Source organism: Pleurodeles waltl, chromosome 3_2 (assembly GCF_031143425.1).
Source record: "Pleurodeles waltl isolate 20211129_DDA chromosome 3_2, aPleWal1.hap1.20221129, whole genome shotgun sequence".
Taxonomy (NCBI): Eukaryota; Metazoa; Chordata; class Amphibia; order Caudata; family Salamandridae; genus Pleurodeles; species Pleurodeles waltl.
This window is the reverse complement of record NC_090441.1, coordinates 11876815-11894008: the sequence shown is the minus strand read 5'-3', so window position 1 is coordinate 11894008 and position 17194 is coordinate 11876815. Positions and strand designations below refer to the sequence as shown.

Genomic DNA, 17194 nt, shown 5'->3' with positions numbered 1-17194 from the left:
TACCAATACTGGATAACTGCAGTTACAGGTAAGTAACTTATTTTCTTTCTTCATCCCACCATCCCAACAATAACATTGTAATTTGTGCACTGCTATGTAAATCTGTTATCCTACCATGTGAATCTCTGAAAGATCCAATGCTAGAGAAGGAAATAAATTGCTTACCTGTAACTCCGGTTCTCCAGCATTGGTGTCTTTCGTAGATTTACATGCAGCCCTCCCCTCTCCCCTTGAATGAAGTTTGCAAGTATCAGGAGAAAAAAAAGCTAGTAACTGTGGTTCTGAAAATCTGAAAGTTGGAAGGTTTAGTGGGAGATCAGCTGGAGGCAGAGCATTTTAATTGGCTGGAGTTTGCACCATAATTAGACGAGGATGGGGGCAAAAGATGCCTTTTGGCTTACTATGATATGATATGGTATAGGTTGAGGATGTACTGCTTTTGGAAACTAACCGGGGTAATTATTCTGCATGTGAATCTATGAAGATACCAATGCAAGAGAACCGAAGTTATAGGTAAGAAGCTTATTTCCTTAACCATTGTAGGCAAATATCATAAATAGGATTATGCATGCTTATTGGCAAGCTGGCACTCCTTATGATACTGTTTGCGCTTCTGTCCAGCTGCCAGACATGGTTGTGTTTTACTCCTCATGGCTCCAAGAGGAATAAGTCAAACGTGTGGTTTGTATCTAGGAAAGAAGAAACCTACTCCTTTCCGGTTACTTATGTGACCTTTTCCCCACTTCCTTTTCCTCTCGATCTCATGCAGAGGCTCTTGAGTAAAAGTCACAGCTAGGTTTTGGGGGAGTGTGTACAAGGGTAAGTCTTCATTAATACATCTCATTCATTGAAGAAATTAGGTGATCTTGTCAGGATAGATGATCCATCTCTTCAGGTTCATAGATGAATTATTAACTGTGAATTTTTCAATGGATATCATTATTGAACTTTTGTGTTTCAGAATATTTGATGACGTGATGAGTTGCTTCTCTGACTCGCCACCTCAAAGCCCTACGTTCTCTGAAGCTGGTCACACCTCCCTCTATGATGAAGATGATAACAAGGTATTTCCTTTCATGTCGCTGTTAGAATAGCAAGATTTTTGGGTTATTATATTTTGGATGGTGGATAGTTTCTGTCTTTTTCTGAGACTGAGACCATTTTGAACTCTGCAGGCACTCTCCCTCATGAGCTACAGCGGCATTGAGTGCAATGCATTATTTATTAGTTATGAAGGCCTTTTCACAGAAGCTTTGAAGTGTTTTCCCAGACACAATTTAACTGCAGGATGGTGCTGTTGCTAGCAGAAGGCATTAAAGGACTTTTATTTTTACTTTCTCTTTTTCTAGCAGACTTTGTTAAAGGTAGAACATAGCCTCCTCCTTTTATATAATGCTCTAAGTGTACTACTTTAGACACCCAGAACAAAATGCCTTTTCTGACCCACATACGAGAGAGGGTGCATGGATCCATTAATTGTAGGTTTTAAAATATTTGTTGAAATGCATGGGATTACTTTAGTGTTAACAGTTTCTGGCCAAGGCATTTTTCTGGGTGTACATTGAGGATTCAAGTGATTTGTAGCAGAGAGGAGTCTGCTCAAGCTTAAACACTACAACAGTGAGCGAACTAATTATACAGAGCTTTTGTGCGTAATATCCAGTTTGCACTGCTTTGAGACCTTTACAGTCTGCATAGAGTAAGAAAAGTAACTTTGTTTGCATGTGCTGAAGCACTGTTTACTGGGATTGGTCCCCTAAGGAAAAGGAGGAAATGTGTACAAAATATCTAGCAGTATACTGGCTAAGAGAAGAATAGCCATACACTGGAACAGTTGAGTCAAGTGACATGTATATGCATTTTCTTTCTCATACTTCTCATCATACTTCTCATCATACTATCTTTCAGTTTCCTCCCTTCTAGATTAACAGTAGTTTGCGTCACTCCACTCAAGTCAAGTGTCCCATCCTAGTAACCACATTGATAGTCATCTTTGCGCTTTATTGGTACTGTTTTCATACATTGTGCCTAAAATGCAAAAAAGCAAGAACAAGAGTGAAAGTCTTGGTCTTATGAACTCATGAAAGAAGTAGAAGAAATACATGTAGTAAGATCCCAGAGAAGTTACCTCAGAAATCTTGAACCTCAGTTTTGCTGTCACACCTTCATTTGAGTAATTAATCTCTGCATTGCTTGCTTTGTAACATTAATGTTCATATAAACTGAGATTTCCAACAGTGGGGGATTTCACTGGCCATCCCTGTGCTTGTTCTTGTGGGAGAAAGTATATTCCATGGTTCTGTAGCACTGGATGTTTCATAGATTCTCATGCTTTAATTATTCCCTGTCATCAGGCTGAGAATCATCAGTAGTTAATGTTTACTTAAGGGTACCTATTTTACCTAATGATTTGCCACAATACCTCCTTCCACTGGTAACGCCTATGAGATAAAGAGCATCTCCTGTTGGGATCTTGTACTCAGCAAGACCTTCTGGGACTGAGGGCGTCCATTTTTGGTTTGTAATGTAAATTTCCAGGGGTTCAGGACACTGCTGTCACAAGGAATTCTGTGTTTTTTAACATTCTAGTTACTTTGTGTTTGGCTCACCCTGGGTCCTTGGCTGTCCTCTTTAGGGTTAATCTATTTCACTATTCTTTGCAGCGTGCTAGAGATGAGCCTATTCACATCCTAAATGTGGCCATCAAGACAGACTGCGATATTGACGACGATGGTTTGGCTGCGATGTTCAGGGAGTTCACACAGAGCAAGGTGAGTGTTGCCTAGAGCTAAATCTGCCTTTGTGTCTTGTGTCCACTTATAAATGTATGAGTAGTGGGTTTAAACAACACTGTGATAGAAGAGGCTGCCAAAACGGTCTTCTAAACACATGTCAATTAAAGATAGCACTCTGCACAGCACTTCACCAATGAATAAGGAGTTCAAGAACCTGACTTCCTTTCCAGGGATTCATTCTGATGTTTTTTCTTCTCCCTCAAGTAAGCATAATACTTCCAATCTTTGTGCTCCTGTTTAAAAACTGGAGTGTAATGGAAATTTTAAATTGGTTTGCATACATGATGGTTGGAGTCAATAATAAAATTAATTCAGTTAACAGAAGGAAAAAAGAGCTGTTGGTAGTCAATGGCTGGGAGTGTAGACAATTATTCAGTTAAGTGAAGCCACTCCAAATGATTAAAGATCAGTATTCTTGTGTGGGGCTGCTAAACACACTCCTGAGTTTGGAGTCTGAGCAGAAAAAGTAAAGGTTCCGCTTATATGGATTGGGCACTCTGTTCTACTTGTTCCCAAGGAGCCCAAATATGCACTTTTTACCAGCATAGCAAAGCTGCACTCCAGTTTTTCTTTTTTCTGACAAGTATCTTTATTGAGATTTTACCAATGCACAGACAATTACATTGCCAAAAAAGAAATAGGACCTTCCAGTAGCACCCAATGATTGAGTCCACTTTTCATTCAACCAACTTCCTATTGCTGTAGTATATCAAAAATCTTAATTGGGACACAACATTAACCCGTCACTGCTAGTCCTTTTCCTCCCCAGTGCTGCGCCCCGTTTTGGCTATTTGGGGTAGTTCACGCTTAGTGCTCCATAACTTTTTTTCTAGATAAGTTATCCACGCCAAATTTGCATCCTTCTTTCCAACATCCTGGGGATCCTAAAGATACCCAGGGTTTGTGGATTCCCCTGGAGGGGACCAATAGCATAGGCAAAATATAGCAAAATGCTGAGATTTTAAAAAACAATAGGGAAATAGTGCTCCAGATAAGCGTGTCTTTTTTTTGTTGTTGCCTAAAAGTGGCATCCATGAACGGTCTTAAGCTTTCAGGGACACGCAGAGCTGAATCAGAAATCCTAATTTTGTTCCACAGATTTGGCATTTTTCTAAGAGGTAGCCTATTTTCTCTATTTTTTGTGCTCTCAACCTACTTCCTTTTTGTGGTGGAAACCAGTGAGAAATCCATAGATAATTCAGAAAAGCTGTACATTTCTGAATACTAGACGAAATTCCGACTTCAGGAAGGGGTCATGTGTTGGCCCTTCATGGTTTTTCCAAGGAAAAGAACTGTTGAAATATTGAAAATGAGTTTTCAGGCACACAAGTGTGACAGCGTTTTTATTGGGACAAGTGGGAAAACCCTGGGTGGTAGGAGTTTTGTGGATTCCTTCTGATTCTCAAAACAATATGGCACAGAACTGCAAGGACAATGTGTGATTTTAGTCATGTTGAGGTTTGCACGGGATGTGGGTAAGAAAATCTTTTGGGATCCACGAGAGGCACACCACACTGTACTCCCCTGGGTTGTCTAGTTTACGAAAATATCTAGAGTTGGTAGATTTTCCCTAGAGACAATGTAAACTCAGGGAGAGCTAGACAGAAAAGATAAATATTTCTTCACAACCATCTATTTCCTCAAGTACACACACATACTGGTTGGATTTGGCACGAGGGTGAGTGGAGGTTCAAAACGTAACATTTTATTAAGAAGAGATTTCACAAAAATGAAATACACTCTTTATAATTGGACGTTCACAAAACTGAACCAATTACTCAAAGCTTGTGAGCTGTAAAGCTGCAACAAGACACCAACCGCTTTACAGGCCATTCATACACCTTTCATACGTGACACAGGCCATTCACACACCTTTCATACGTGACACAGGCCATTCACACACCTTTCATACGTGACACACAAGACCATCCACACCGCCAGCTGTGGGCCCAGCACATCACAACATTCACATCAACAGACAGCGCCATTCAAGGGCTCAACATTTCCATACACCCACATGACTGATACAGCAATCACACCATCTGGTGGCTGATGGGGTGTGTGGACTGGCGTTTGGCTAGCAAATGTGTGTAGTGACCAGCCGCAAGTCATTACTCACACTCCACCAGCTAAATGCCAGCTCACACACAGCGCCAGCCAAGTGCTAATTCAACCACACAGTCAGCCATGCACCAGTCGACGCACACCCCCATCACATTTTTTAACAAAAAAGAAAACACAAACCAATTGGAAATAGATGCAAAACTATACCTACAAACACAGCAACTCTAACTAAATACATCACACTAATGCCAGCTGTGAAATCTGAACAAAAAATATAAAACAATACCTACCAGTCAGTTCACTTTTACGCTCACAGTTGCTCCTAGTAACTCCATTGCGTGTGGTACAATTTAAAACATGTGGGCACACATAGCCCAGGATTAGAAGGACATTTGAGGTAGTACATATGAGTATCCTCCTGCACGCCTCTTCAGATACAGGCTCTACATCTCCTACTGGGATAGGTTTTTTTTGGGCATGGGTGGAATGTAATCATCAAAGTGGAGATCTTTCAATCTAGCCACATCCTCCACCACTCCAACTCTAGGAACACTTACCTGTACCACTACAAGAAGGCTGCCTATCACAGACTGCTGAAACTGAACAAACGTTGTATTTGAATCTGGCGAACAATGCTTGAATACAACAAAAGCATTAAAGATTGCTAAATGGATAGCCAACTTCTTAAACCAAATGTAAGCCTTATGGACAGCAGTAAGGCTCCAACCTCTGATCTACTCTTTTAACACCACCCATGTGCTTATCGTAGTCTAAAATGCACAAAGGGTTGCGCACTTCAGCAGCCTGCCCCCAAACAGTCACAGGTGAAGTACTTTCATCATTAATGGTTGTCAGCATGTGGACATCTCACCTGTCTGCAAATTTTACAGCTAGAAGTTCATCACTACGCAGGGCACTGCACTGTCCCCTCTCCAGTTTTTTACAAACAAGCTCTTTTTGGTAACCTTTAGGGCCACAAGCAAGTGTCCACTTTGAACAATTCCTTGAACAATTACAGACCAGTGTAGAATTTATCTATGTATAAATGATAATCTTTGTTTAAAAAGTCCTCTACTAATAACCGGGGGATGTCAATAGTGGAATCTCTGCCTGTGTACACCCTAAAATTATAGACATATCCATTACTACTCTTAGACAGCGTATTCATCTTAATTCCATACCATGCCCCCTTGCTAGGAGTGTACTGCCTAAAAACCAGACAGTGCTTGAACCAGACCAAAGACTCACCCACCGCTATATCTTTCCCTGGAACATAGATCTCTGAAAATTGTTCTACAAAGTGATCAAGGACAGGCCGAATCTTAATAAGACGTCACAATCAGGGTGATCTCATGGCACCGCTGAAGCATTATCAGCAAACTGCAGCTTCCGAAGCACAAGCAAATACTGGTCAAGACTCATGGTTGCAGGAAATATAACAGTTGCCATCAAGGGACTAGTAGACCAATATGAAGACAGTGATGGCTTCCTTATCAAGCCCATCAAAAAAGTTAAACCCAAGATCACCTTCAACTCATTCAGATATGTGGGAGACCACTGGCTAGCTCTAGAGTGGGACTTAAGTCTGGCACTATTGTCCCAAAAATACTGTTCAGCATACAAACTAGTCTGTTCAACAATCTCATCCAAAAATACATTGTCCATAAACAGCTGAAAACAAATTATAGGCAAAAGGTTTTCAATATTCAGTCCAGAGTTCAGCACTTCCAAAGTGAAGCCTTTCAACCCCGGGCTGCAATCCATATGCCTCTTACTGCACTATCAGCACATTAGTTCCTCCTCTAAAAGAGGCACTTTCTGCACACTGAGAGTGGCTTCATCAACAGAAGTTTCCTCTCGGGCACAAAATTTGCTGCCTCATAATTGTCTCATAATCATAGTCAAAGGAAGAATCGAAAAGCATGCCAACAACCTATGGAGCGGTAATCCTGCCACTTTCCATAATCATTACTAATAAAAGTAACTTGACAAAAAAGTCAACAATAACCAACACTGTGTAAAATAAGTAATAAACAAAGGTGGCTTTATCACAGAGTCCTATATACTCAAAAACTATACCACTCACTTGCCAGAGACAGCTAGAATCACTAGCACCTACCCTGCACAGACAAGCAAGCACCAGCGATATCCCACTAGAAAGAAAAACCAAAAGACAATTACACACAAGACAACACAATACACATTGTACCAAAATCCAAGGAGCATTATACACAAAATAAAACAGCAGCTAAATATGCTGCTATTACCACACCATTCACTAAAACACATGAATGCAGGGAAATGATACTCATTTAGAGTAAACGGTACAAAACACACATGCACCTACACAAACTGCAAATCTACCAGTGCCGATACAGCAAGCAAGAGTTGCAGCAAAGGAAATCAGAAGTTTTGCACTGGAATAAAAAGGAGAAATAAACATTAGAATCACAAATGCAAACGATGACAAGAAATAAAACAGTCAAAATTATAAAATTTATGTGTGCACATCACCACCCAAATGCCAGCCACACACATCGCCAGCCAGAAGCCAATCAATACACACTGTCAGCCAGAAGCCAGTCGACACACACCGCCAGCAAAATCCCCAGTTCAAACACACTGCTAGCCCAGCGCCAGTCCGCACACATCACCAGACAAGCACCAGTCCACACACACCGTCAGGCAAGTACACACACTGCTGGCCAAGCGCTAGTCCACACACCTCCAACCAAGCGCAAGTCCACACACAACGCCCGCCATATCACAGTGCACACTCAGCCAGTGAAGACCGTCAGACGAACTCCAGTTCACACGCAAATTTTCCCTGTTGTCTAGTGAGCCTAAAAATATCACCACTCTGAACCCAAGGGCAGAAACAGCCAAAATATGTGCCCAAAGAGCTCACTGTGCAAAATCCCAGTCTGCCTTCTTAGGGGGGGGGAGGGGAATAACAAAATAAATCACCCCCATCACGTCTCAGCTACATTTGATGTCAGTGCGCTGTGCGCACACAAATGTCATCAGATCGCCGACGGGGTGGGAGATTGGTGTTGCGGGTGGCAGGGAAAGCGCTTCTGCTGCCATCCCTGGCGGGGGAGTGGGGGTAGAAATGGGTTCTGTCCTTGGCACAGAAGAGTTAATATTTACATCATCACAAGGGAAAGTGGGAGAGAGTAGACTCACAAAACTGTAAAACACTTTTAAACATAAAGAATCTTCTATTTTGCTGGGACTTATCTGGGGGGATACTACATCATCAGCTGGAAATCTTCAACCCCTAGCTGCCATTGATCTAGTATTGTAGCCAGTAGGATTTAGAAAGTTATAGAGTGATCTACACTTCAAGAAAGTGAAAATATTTTGAGGTAGCTTCCACTTGAGCAAATAAGGCTACTATCTCACCCATAACTTCACCTAACTTAGCATAAAAGAGGACCCTTGTTTGAGCACTCACTGCAACAAAAAGTCTTTGCATATCCTTCCGCTTACTAAGGGTAACCAGGCTAACATTAAGAAAGAAAAGCAGTCTCTGATCACATTGTATGTGTGACCTGACCCTTCTTAGGCACCCACTACAAAAGTAGTTCATGATGAGCTTCCCCAACAACGTCAAGATTACTTTATTTATCCATTGTTTCTCAGATTGTTTGTTCTCCGTGGGTAATTTCCATGCATGTTTTTCAATGGCAACTGAGTCAAGCAATACCCTCTCTCCAGCCTGAATTCACATTTTATATCACAATCCATATGTAAGAAAGTAATTTCACTTTCCAATCCATCCACACACTGAGGGCCTTATTACAAGGCTGGCGATCGCCACCTTAAGACACTGGCGGTCAGACCGCCAGGGTTCAGCTGTCCGACCGCCACATTAAGACACTGGCTGTGAGACCACCAGGGTTCTGCTGTCTCCGCCGGGATCCCGACGGGTTGGCAACAGGTGGAGGTCGCAGTCTGCCATGAAAAGGCTGGCAGAGAAAAGGTGCAGGGGCCACAGGGGGGCCTTTGCACTGCCCATGCACTTGACATGAGCAGTGTAGGGGTCCCCCTGCTCAGCAGCCTCGCAAAGTTCACTGTCTTCTGTGCAGACAGTGAACATTGCAGACCCCTGCACTGCCCATGCACTTGGTATGGGCAGTGCAGGGCCCCACCTTGGCCACCACCATTGGATTGTTCGCAGTGAACATTGCGAGGGTGCTGGTGCACCTTGCGCTCTACAGCATTGCCGCTGGCTCGATTACTCAGGTTTCCGCCTGCTGACCTAGCAGGAAACTCTTCATGGGGCTGGCGGGGAGGCAGCCTGTATGGCGGCAACTACCCATTTGGAAGTTCAGCAGACGGTGTAAACCATCCACCAAACTCGTAATGAGCCCTTTTGTGTTGTATACAGGTGAAAGGATTTTTCTCTCTGGCATTTTTTGTGTTAGCACCAGTTCCCTGCTGCCATATAAAGTTAATCTCTGTTTCCCCTATCCAATTACTTGCATGTTCAAAGTGATATATGTAACTCCTTTAGTTTTTTTTAAAAAATATTTGAAATGGGAAGTGAACTGAATTTGTTGCTTGAAGTAAATAGATTTATAGGCGTCCTGCCTAGAAAAATAAATTCTTGTCCTGTGCTGAAAGGGGTAATTTTGTGGTTTTGTACCTTTATGATAAGTTACATACAATATGGTTTGCTTCGGTAGTGATGTGTCCCAAAACAGTTCTCTCTCTTTTTGGCCTTGTAGTTTGTATTTTAATTTTTACTTTGATCATTGTTATTGGTTTGTACAGTAGAGAATAAACAAAAACTGTAACAAAAAAGTAAACAATCAAAAACATGCAATGTCTAACCTTTTCACTGGTGTAAGGACTAATAAATGTGTTATAGTAAACCATTGAACTGATGAACGAGATTGAGAGGTAGAACGTAGTGTGCGATAATAGTTGTAAATGCCTGAAATATCTTAGTGAAGAGGAGCAGTGTGCATAACGAATATATATTAGGTAGAAGATTTATAGACAATTTATGGTTTTAAGACACAATGTTGGGGCCAAAGGTATCAAAATATAAAAAGAATGGCAAAAAACATAGAGAGGACACAAATATCGACTTTTCATTCTTTGTGTGTAAAGAACAAAATATTGACTACAAAAATATAGAATACCAAAATATTGTCACAGAAAAAATGTCAGAATTTTAATATTGAACAATTATAGTATTAACTTTAAAAACATATTTACTTCAAAATATATTACATTGGAAAAATATATATTTTAAAAAGATGAAATTAAATTGTATGACTTGAAAACATAAAATAAAGCTACATACTTTAGAATAAATATAAAAAAGTAATAAACATACCATATAAATAGTAAAATTATAAAGTCATGTGAACAAAAAACAAAAAAACTCATAAATAACAATATTAAAAAACTGTATACATCAGATATAAAAACACATTTACAATACAATTATTAAAATAAATAAAATATTATTTAAAAAAATAAATATATAGAATTAAAGACATTATAATAAAATTACACTACAAACACATCTTTAGCCCCTTAGCTGCTGGGCCTTTCCCGCCCCCCACCCCTCAATGTGCTAAGACCTTTTTTGGCTATTTGGGGTAGTTCACGCTTAGGCCTTCATAACTTTTTGTTCACATAAGCTATCCAAGCCAAATTTGCGTCTTTTTTTTCCCAACATCCTAGGGATTCTAATGGTATCCAGAGTTTGTGGGTTCCGCTAGAAGAGACCAAGAAATTAGCCAAAGTACAGCTAAAATTTCATGTTTTTTTCATCAGAAAAATGGGGAAAACGGGCTGCAGAAGAAAGCACATGTTTTTTCCCTGTAAATGGCATCAACAAAGGGTGTGCGGTGCTAGAATCACCAGCTTTCAGGAACAGGCAGGCTTGAATCAGAAAACCACATTTTTCAACACAATTTTTACATTTTACTGGGACATACCCCATTTTTACTATGGTTTGTGCTTTCAGCCTCCTTCCAGTTAGTGACAGAAATGGGTGTAAACCCAATGCTGGATACCGGACAGCTAAACATTTCTGAAAAGTAGACAAAATTCTGAATTCAGCAAGGGGTCATTTGTGTAGATCCTTCAAGGTTTTCCTACAAAAAGTAACAGCTGAAATAAAAAAAATAATGAAATTGAGGTGAAAAAGAGCCATTTCTGTCCACATTTTCTTCCATAACTTCTTCCAGCTATGGCAGAATTTTGAAAGCAATATAATGTTACGTCTGCTGGGCTCTGCTGGTTGCAGGGATATATAGGGCTTGTTGGTTCATCAAGAACCCCAGGCACCCAGAGCCAATAAATAAGCTCACCTTGCAATGGGTTTTCATTGTATACTGGGTATAAAGTGGTTCATTTGGTGAAATATAAAGAGTCAAAAATAGATATCAAGGAAACCTTTGAATTTCCAAAATGGGCACAAGGTAAGATGTTGAGAAGCAGAGGTTATTTGCACATCTCTGAATTCTGGGGTCCCTATACTAGCATGTGAATTACAGGGCATTTCTCGAATAGACTTCTTTTTTACACACTGTCTTACATTTGGAAGGACAAAATGTAGAGAAAGACAAAGGGCAATAACACTTGTTCTTCTATTCTGTGTTCCCCCAAGTCTCCTGATAAAAATGGTACCTCACTTGTATGGGTAGGCCTAGTACCTGCAACATGGACACATCACATTTTTACATTGAAATCTGACATGTTTTTTTTTTTTAAGTGCCTAGCTGTTGATTTTGGGATGTAGCTCAGGTGGCACCTAGGGAAGCCTACCAAACCTATGCACTTTTGAAAACTAGACACATAGGGCAACCCAGGATGGATTGACTTGTGGGGCTCTCACCAGGTACGATTACCAAGAATCCTTTGCAAATCTCAAAATTTGCCAAAAAACACTTTTTCCTCACATTTCGGTGATGGAAAGTTCTGGACTCTGAGGGGAACCACAAACTTTCTTCCACCCACCATTCTCCCAAGCCTTCCAATAAAAATGGTACGTCACCTATGTGAGTAGGCCTAGTGCCCGACATAGGAAATACCCCAAAACACAACATGGACACATCACATGTTTCCAATGAAAATGGACGTGTTTTTTGCAAAGTGCCTAGCAGGGGATTTTGGCCTCTAGCTCAGCCAGCACCTAGGGAAACGTAGCAAACTTATACATTTTTTGAAACTAGACACCTAGTGGAATACAGGATGGTGTGACTTGTGGGGCTCTCACTGGATTCTGTCACCCAGAATCCTTTGCAAACCTCAAACATTGGCAAAAAAACACTTTTTCTCACATTTCAGTGATGGAAAGTTCTGGAATCTGAGGGGAGCAACAAACTTCCTTCCACCTTGCATTCCCCCAAGTCTCCCAATAAAAAAGGTACCTCACTTGTGTGGGTAGGCCTAGTGCCCACGACAGGAAACGCCCCTAAACGGAACATGGACACATCACATTTTTACATTGAAAACTGATGTGTTTTTTGGAAGGTGCCTATCTGTGGATTTTGGGCTGTAGCTCAGCAGGCACGTAGGGAAACCCAGCAAACCCACACATTTTTCAAAACTAGACACCTAGGGGAACCCAAGATGGGTTGACTTGTGGGGCTCTCACCAGGTTCTCTTACCCAGAATCCTTTGCAACAAACTTCCTTCCACCCAGCATTCCCCCAAGTCTCCCGATAAAAATGGTACTTCACTTATGTGGGTAGTCTAGTGCCCGCAAATGGAATGGATCACACAAAGGTCAATTGTAGTCCTTGCATGAAGGCTACTGTTAACCCTGGAGTGATCCATTCCTGATTCAGGCACTAGGCACAGGCACACAAGTGGGGTTGGGTTTTTATCAGGACAAGTGGGGAAACACTGAGTGGTAGGAATTGTGTGGATCCCTGCACATTCCTGTTGTTTCCGTGATAAAAAAGCAAGCAAAAATAGTGTTTTTAATCAATGTTTCACTTCTGCAGGGTATTCTGGGTAAGAAAACTTTGTGAAATCCAAACACGCCACACTTCCGTGGACCGCCCTGGAAGTCTTGTTTTCAGAAATGTCTGGGTTTGGTAGGTTTCTCTATATTTCCGCTGAACCCAGGACCAAATACTCAGGTGACTGTCTTACAAAACCAGGCTGTTTTGTGGTAGGTAATTTTGATGTCTCCGCAATCCATTTTGGGTACTTCCCTGTTGCGGTCACTTGCCCACCCACACAAGTGAGGCAGTGTTTTTCTCTGGAGACTTAATGGAAAGCTGGGTGGTAGAAAATTTGTGGCTGCCTGCAGATTCCAGGACTTCACCTCACTGAAACGCAAGGCAAAGGTGTATTTTAAGCAACGTTTGTGCTTTCAAGGGGATTCTGGGCGAAGGAAAACTGGTGAGAGCCACACAAGTCCTGCACCCTTGGACTCCCCTGGTACTAGTATGTTAAAGTTAATCCACCACTCACATTGTTTGGTTTTAGCACCTCCAGAAATTATGGTTTCAAAGCATGAATACTTATCAAAGTATCTGATTATTGAAACCAAGCCTGCTGAAGGTGGGCCATAAAGCCACATCCAGGCACCAACCTCTTTATGGTCCATTCACACGCCATTCAGGCACAACAAACAACCCTTTCACAGGCCCAATCCAACCAATCACTGCACTCACATTAACTTACCGCTGCCAGACAAGGGCCCATCACATTCATACGCCACATGACGGAATAAGTTTGACTACATTTTACCGCCTGTCAAGTGACCACCTCCTTCTTCCTGAACATTACCGAAGGCTTGAGTAGTGAACCTTTACTAATGACTCCCATGACAGCCACCTGAGGCTCAGGAAGACATGTTTTTCATGCGCCTTTAGCGAACTCACTGTGCCAAGTCGAACTCCTTCCAGTTTGTGGATGCAAATTGGGGATGTCCGAGTATGCCGTGCGAAGCGATTCCTTGAACTGAGTGAGCATATCTACCTTTGAAACTAAGGCAGACATTTTGGGTAATTCTTGCAATGTTCCCTAAAAAAAAGGTCATAGTCTATGAAAAAGGGTAGTGTTTGGCACACAGGGTAGTCCGTGAGAACGTAGCATATGTCCCAGCCAACATTATGTGCAGTGCTGTCATTGTAATGCACTTACCATACAGCAAATTGAACATCTACTAAGTTATGATGGAGGATAAACATCAAAAGCAGGTCAAACACTGTCCTATACATGCCATTGTCCTCCAGGTGCTGGGATGGCACCAGTGGGTTTGAATCCATAGGTGTAGATGATGTACATCTGTACTTCCTTTACTATCTGCCTTCTACCTGTGCAATATATCTTTGTGAAGGTACACCTACCATAAGCTTTCCTTGTCCATTCATGTCTCTGTCCTCATCAGAGTCCTGACTAATCCTGTGTAATTGCCAAGTGAACCTATACTAGTTTGTGGATGCAACTGAGCTAGCATATCTACTGTTGAAACTAAGGCAGACATGCTGGTGAAGAAATCCTAAAGTCTCAAAGTAAAAAGTCAAACAAATATCCTGTGGGACTCATTCACCAACACTTCTAGTTTTGCTTTGAAAGTGAAGCTACAAATTGAGTTTGCATACTTTCACTTGTTTGACTTGTTACACTTACTCTGGTTCTCGTTGGCAATCATGGTGGTCCTTGCGTAGCATACATACGTTCCCTAACAAGCACTTCAAAATTCAGTCATGCCCTTAACATTTTGCCACACAGGGTACTCTGTGACAATGTGGCATATGTTCCGTCCACTAGTATGTGCAGTATGGGGACTATAATGCATGTTAATCGAACAGAGCACCTACCACGTTCTGACGGTGGATATAGGTGTCAAGCAGGCTATAAGGAAGTCCATGATTTCCTGAAGTAGATGAAGTAAAATTCTGTGGCTGCTTACCTAACAAAGCAGTGGCCCCTGGATGTTCTTTATCCATGCACAGCCACTGAAAGGATTACCCAACAGCAGCTCCACCTTAGTCGATTTCCCTGAACTTTGCTTTAGTATGCTGCAAAGTAAAGCAATTAGGGACACAGGGGCCTGGTTGAGATGAGCACTGGGGACAGTAATACTGACTCTCCTGCTGTGTTCCACGCTTCGAGCACACTTTACAGCGACAACATGGATGATCCCTTTTGGGTGTTTTAGGGATGCGATCAGCAAAGTGTCGCTCCTGCAGCCTTGCCACATCCTCCAGAACATATGAGCTGGAGGCTGCTGCTGCTTTTGTAACAGCAGTAAGACTTTTAATTACAGACAACTGGAAGTCAAGGAAAGTCATGAGTCTTCCTGTGGTTGTCTGACGGTAAACAACATATGCATTGTATGTTGCCACCTGGATCAGTTGGGTGAACAGTTTCTTGTACCAAGTGCGAGTTTTACAACACGCATTGTATGGTTGAAGAACCTGGTCGTTCTTGTCCACTCGACCCATGTACTTATTGTAATCAAGTATACAGATTGGCTTGTGAACTTCGGCTATCTGACCAGAAAGCGTGATGGGGAAGTGCTCTCATCATAAATTGTAGTGAGCATGTAAACATCACGCCTACCCAAGAACTGGACTGCGAGCAGTTCGTTGGATTTCTGGAGCCTCTTGCAAACAAGCTCCTGTGGGAATCCTTTGCGGCTACAACAAACTGTACCACAGGTCACAGTGCCAGCTTTGTAGAGCTCACTGAACAGCTGTACTCCTATATAGAAGCTGTCCACATAAAGTTTAAAACCTTTGTGAAGGAGTGGCTGGACAAGTTCCCATACAATCCTACCTGTGACCCCTAACGTGGTAGGGCAACCCTACAGAGTCCTTCCCTGCATACATTCTCAAGCCAGAAGAGCTCTCACACAGCATGTACAGCTTTATGCCATAGCGAGCTCTTTTGCTCCCAATGTATTGTCTGAACAGCAGCCGTCCTTTGTACAGGATCAAGGACTCATCAACTGCTATATTCTTTCCAGGAGTATAGATCTCTGGAAACCTGGCACACAAATGTTCCTTGACAGGCCGAATTTTGAACAACCTGTCATGGTCTGGATGGTCCCAGGGCAATGCAGCAGAATTATCATTGAAATGCAGCATGCGCTGCAGTAGCAAAAAACGATCTCTGCTCATGTATGGTGCGAAGATGGGGGTTACCCAAACCATGCAAGTCGTCCAGTAGGACTGCAAGGTGGGTTTCTGCACTAACCCCATTTTGAGCATAAGGCCCAAAAATATCTTCAACTCCGTCAGCAAAGTGGGAGTCCACTGGAGTGCCCTAGAATGGGAGTGCCTCCATGCTCCCTCAGAAATTGGTCTGCATGCAAATTTGTTTGCTGCACAATTTTCTGAATGAAGTCAACATCCAAAAATAGATGGACGTAGTCGACTGGTCTCTAAGAGTGAGACAGGTGCAGGCTATCTGGCCCAAGTCTTGGAGTACTTTCTAAGACGCACTACTTACTTTTTGCAAGGCAGCCCATTCCCAGAACAACAGAACCCTTCCCGACTAACCGTAGTGAAAAACTGGACTACCTTTGCCAACTTGCAATGACTCTCAACTGCAGCTCAACATCTTCTCATACTGTCTGACCTCTATTCAATCTGTAGCTCTTTCATCAGCCCTGAAGAAGTCCGTCAGGATGAAACGCGTTGGCTATGAATTATCAATCTTCTACATGAATCAATAAAAAACAATTGTTTTAACAAGACCTGATTATGGAATTATGTGATCTATGACTCATATTGCAAGTATGGGAAGATAAATCTTTTGGACACTGTCAAATATAATTGGGTGCTGGGTCCTCTACTTCAATGTTTTAAACCAGTTTTTCTGGTTCTCTGAGGCCTAGGGGGTTGGTCCTCAAGACCCGAGCACCAATAAGATCAGTAACTATATATGTAATTAAACACAAAGGTGCAGCAATAATCTGCTTGACCCCCATCCTGCATTTAGAAAATATATATATATATATATATATCTATATATATATATATATATATATATATATATATATAGAGAGAGATATATATTTATATATATATATCCACTGAGAGAGAGACTGACCCTCTATATCACTTCTTTTTTTGATACATGTGTGCTTTCCCTGGGGCTGATTGTGACGCCACGGCAAAGCACACATGTATCAAAAAAAAAAAATCCCCATAGGAGGTCAGCCCAAGGGCTGACCCCAACATTTTCATTTAAAAAAAAAAATATTTCCTGGGGAAACATTTTCCCAAAAATATATAATAATTTGCCCATTAGGGGTCGGCCCGTGTAGAAAGAGCCAACCCTGCTTTTTTTTTTTTTTTTTAAATACATTTTAGTATCGGGGGCGCAATTCCCCCCAGGAG

At 41.7% G+C, this 17194-nt stretch overlaps 1 protein-coding gene across 5 annotated transcripts in view; it reads left to right on the top strand.

The window, feature by feature from the left end:
- ACACA (acetyl-CoA carboxylase alpha) overlaps positions 1-17194 on the top strand; it is an 895081-nt gene that overhangs the window by 386101 nt on the left and 491786 nt on the right. For all 5 annotated transcript variants that reach the window (XM_069226569.1, XM_069226573.1, XM_069226571.1 and 2 more), the window contains 2 exons: positions 962-1064; positions 2664-2771. In XM_069226569.1, the coding sequence (XP_069082670.1) occupies positions 962-1064; positions 2664-2771 (211 nt within the window). The remainder of the gene's footprint in view (positions 1-961; positions 1065-2663; positions 2772-17194) is intronic.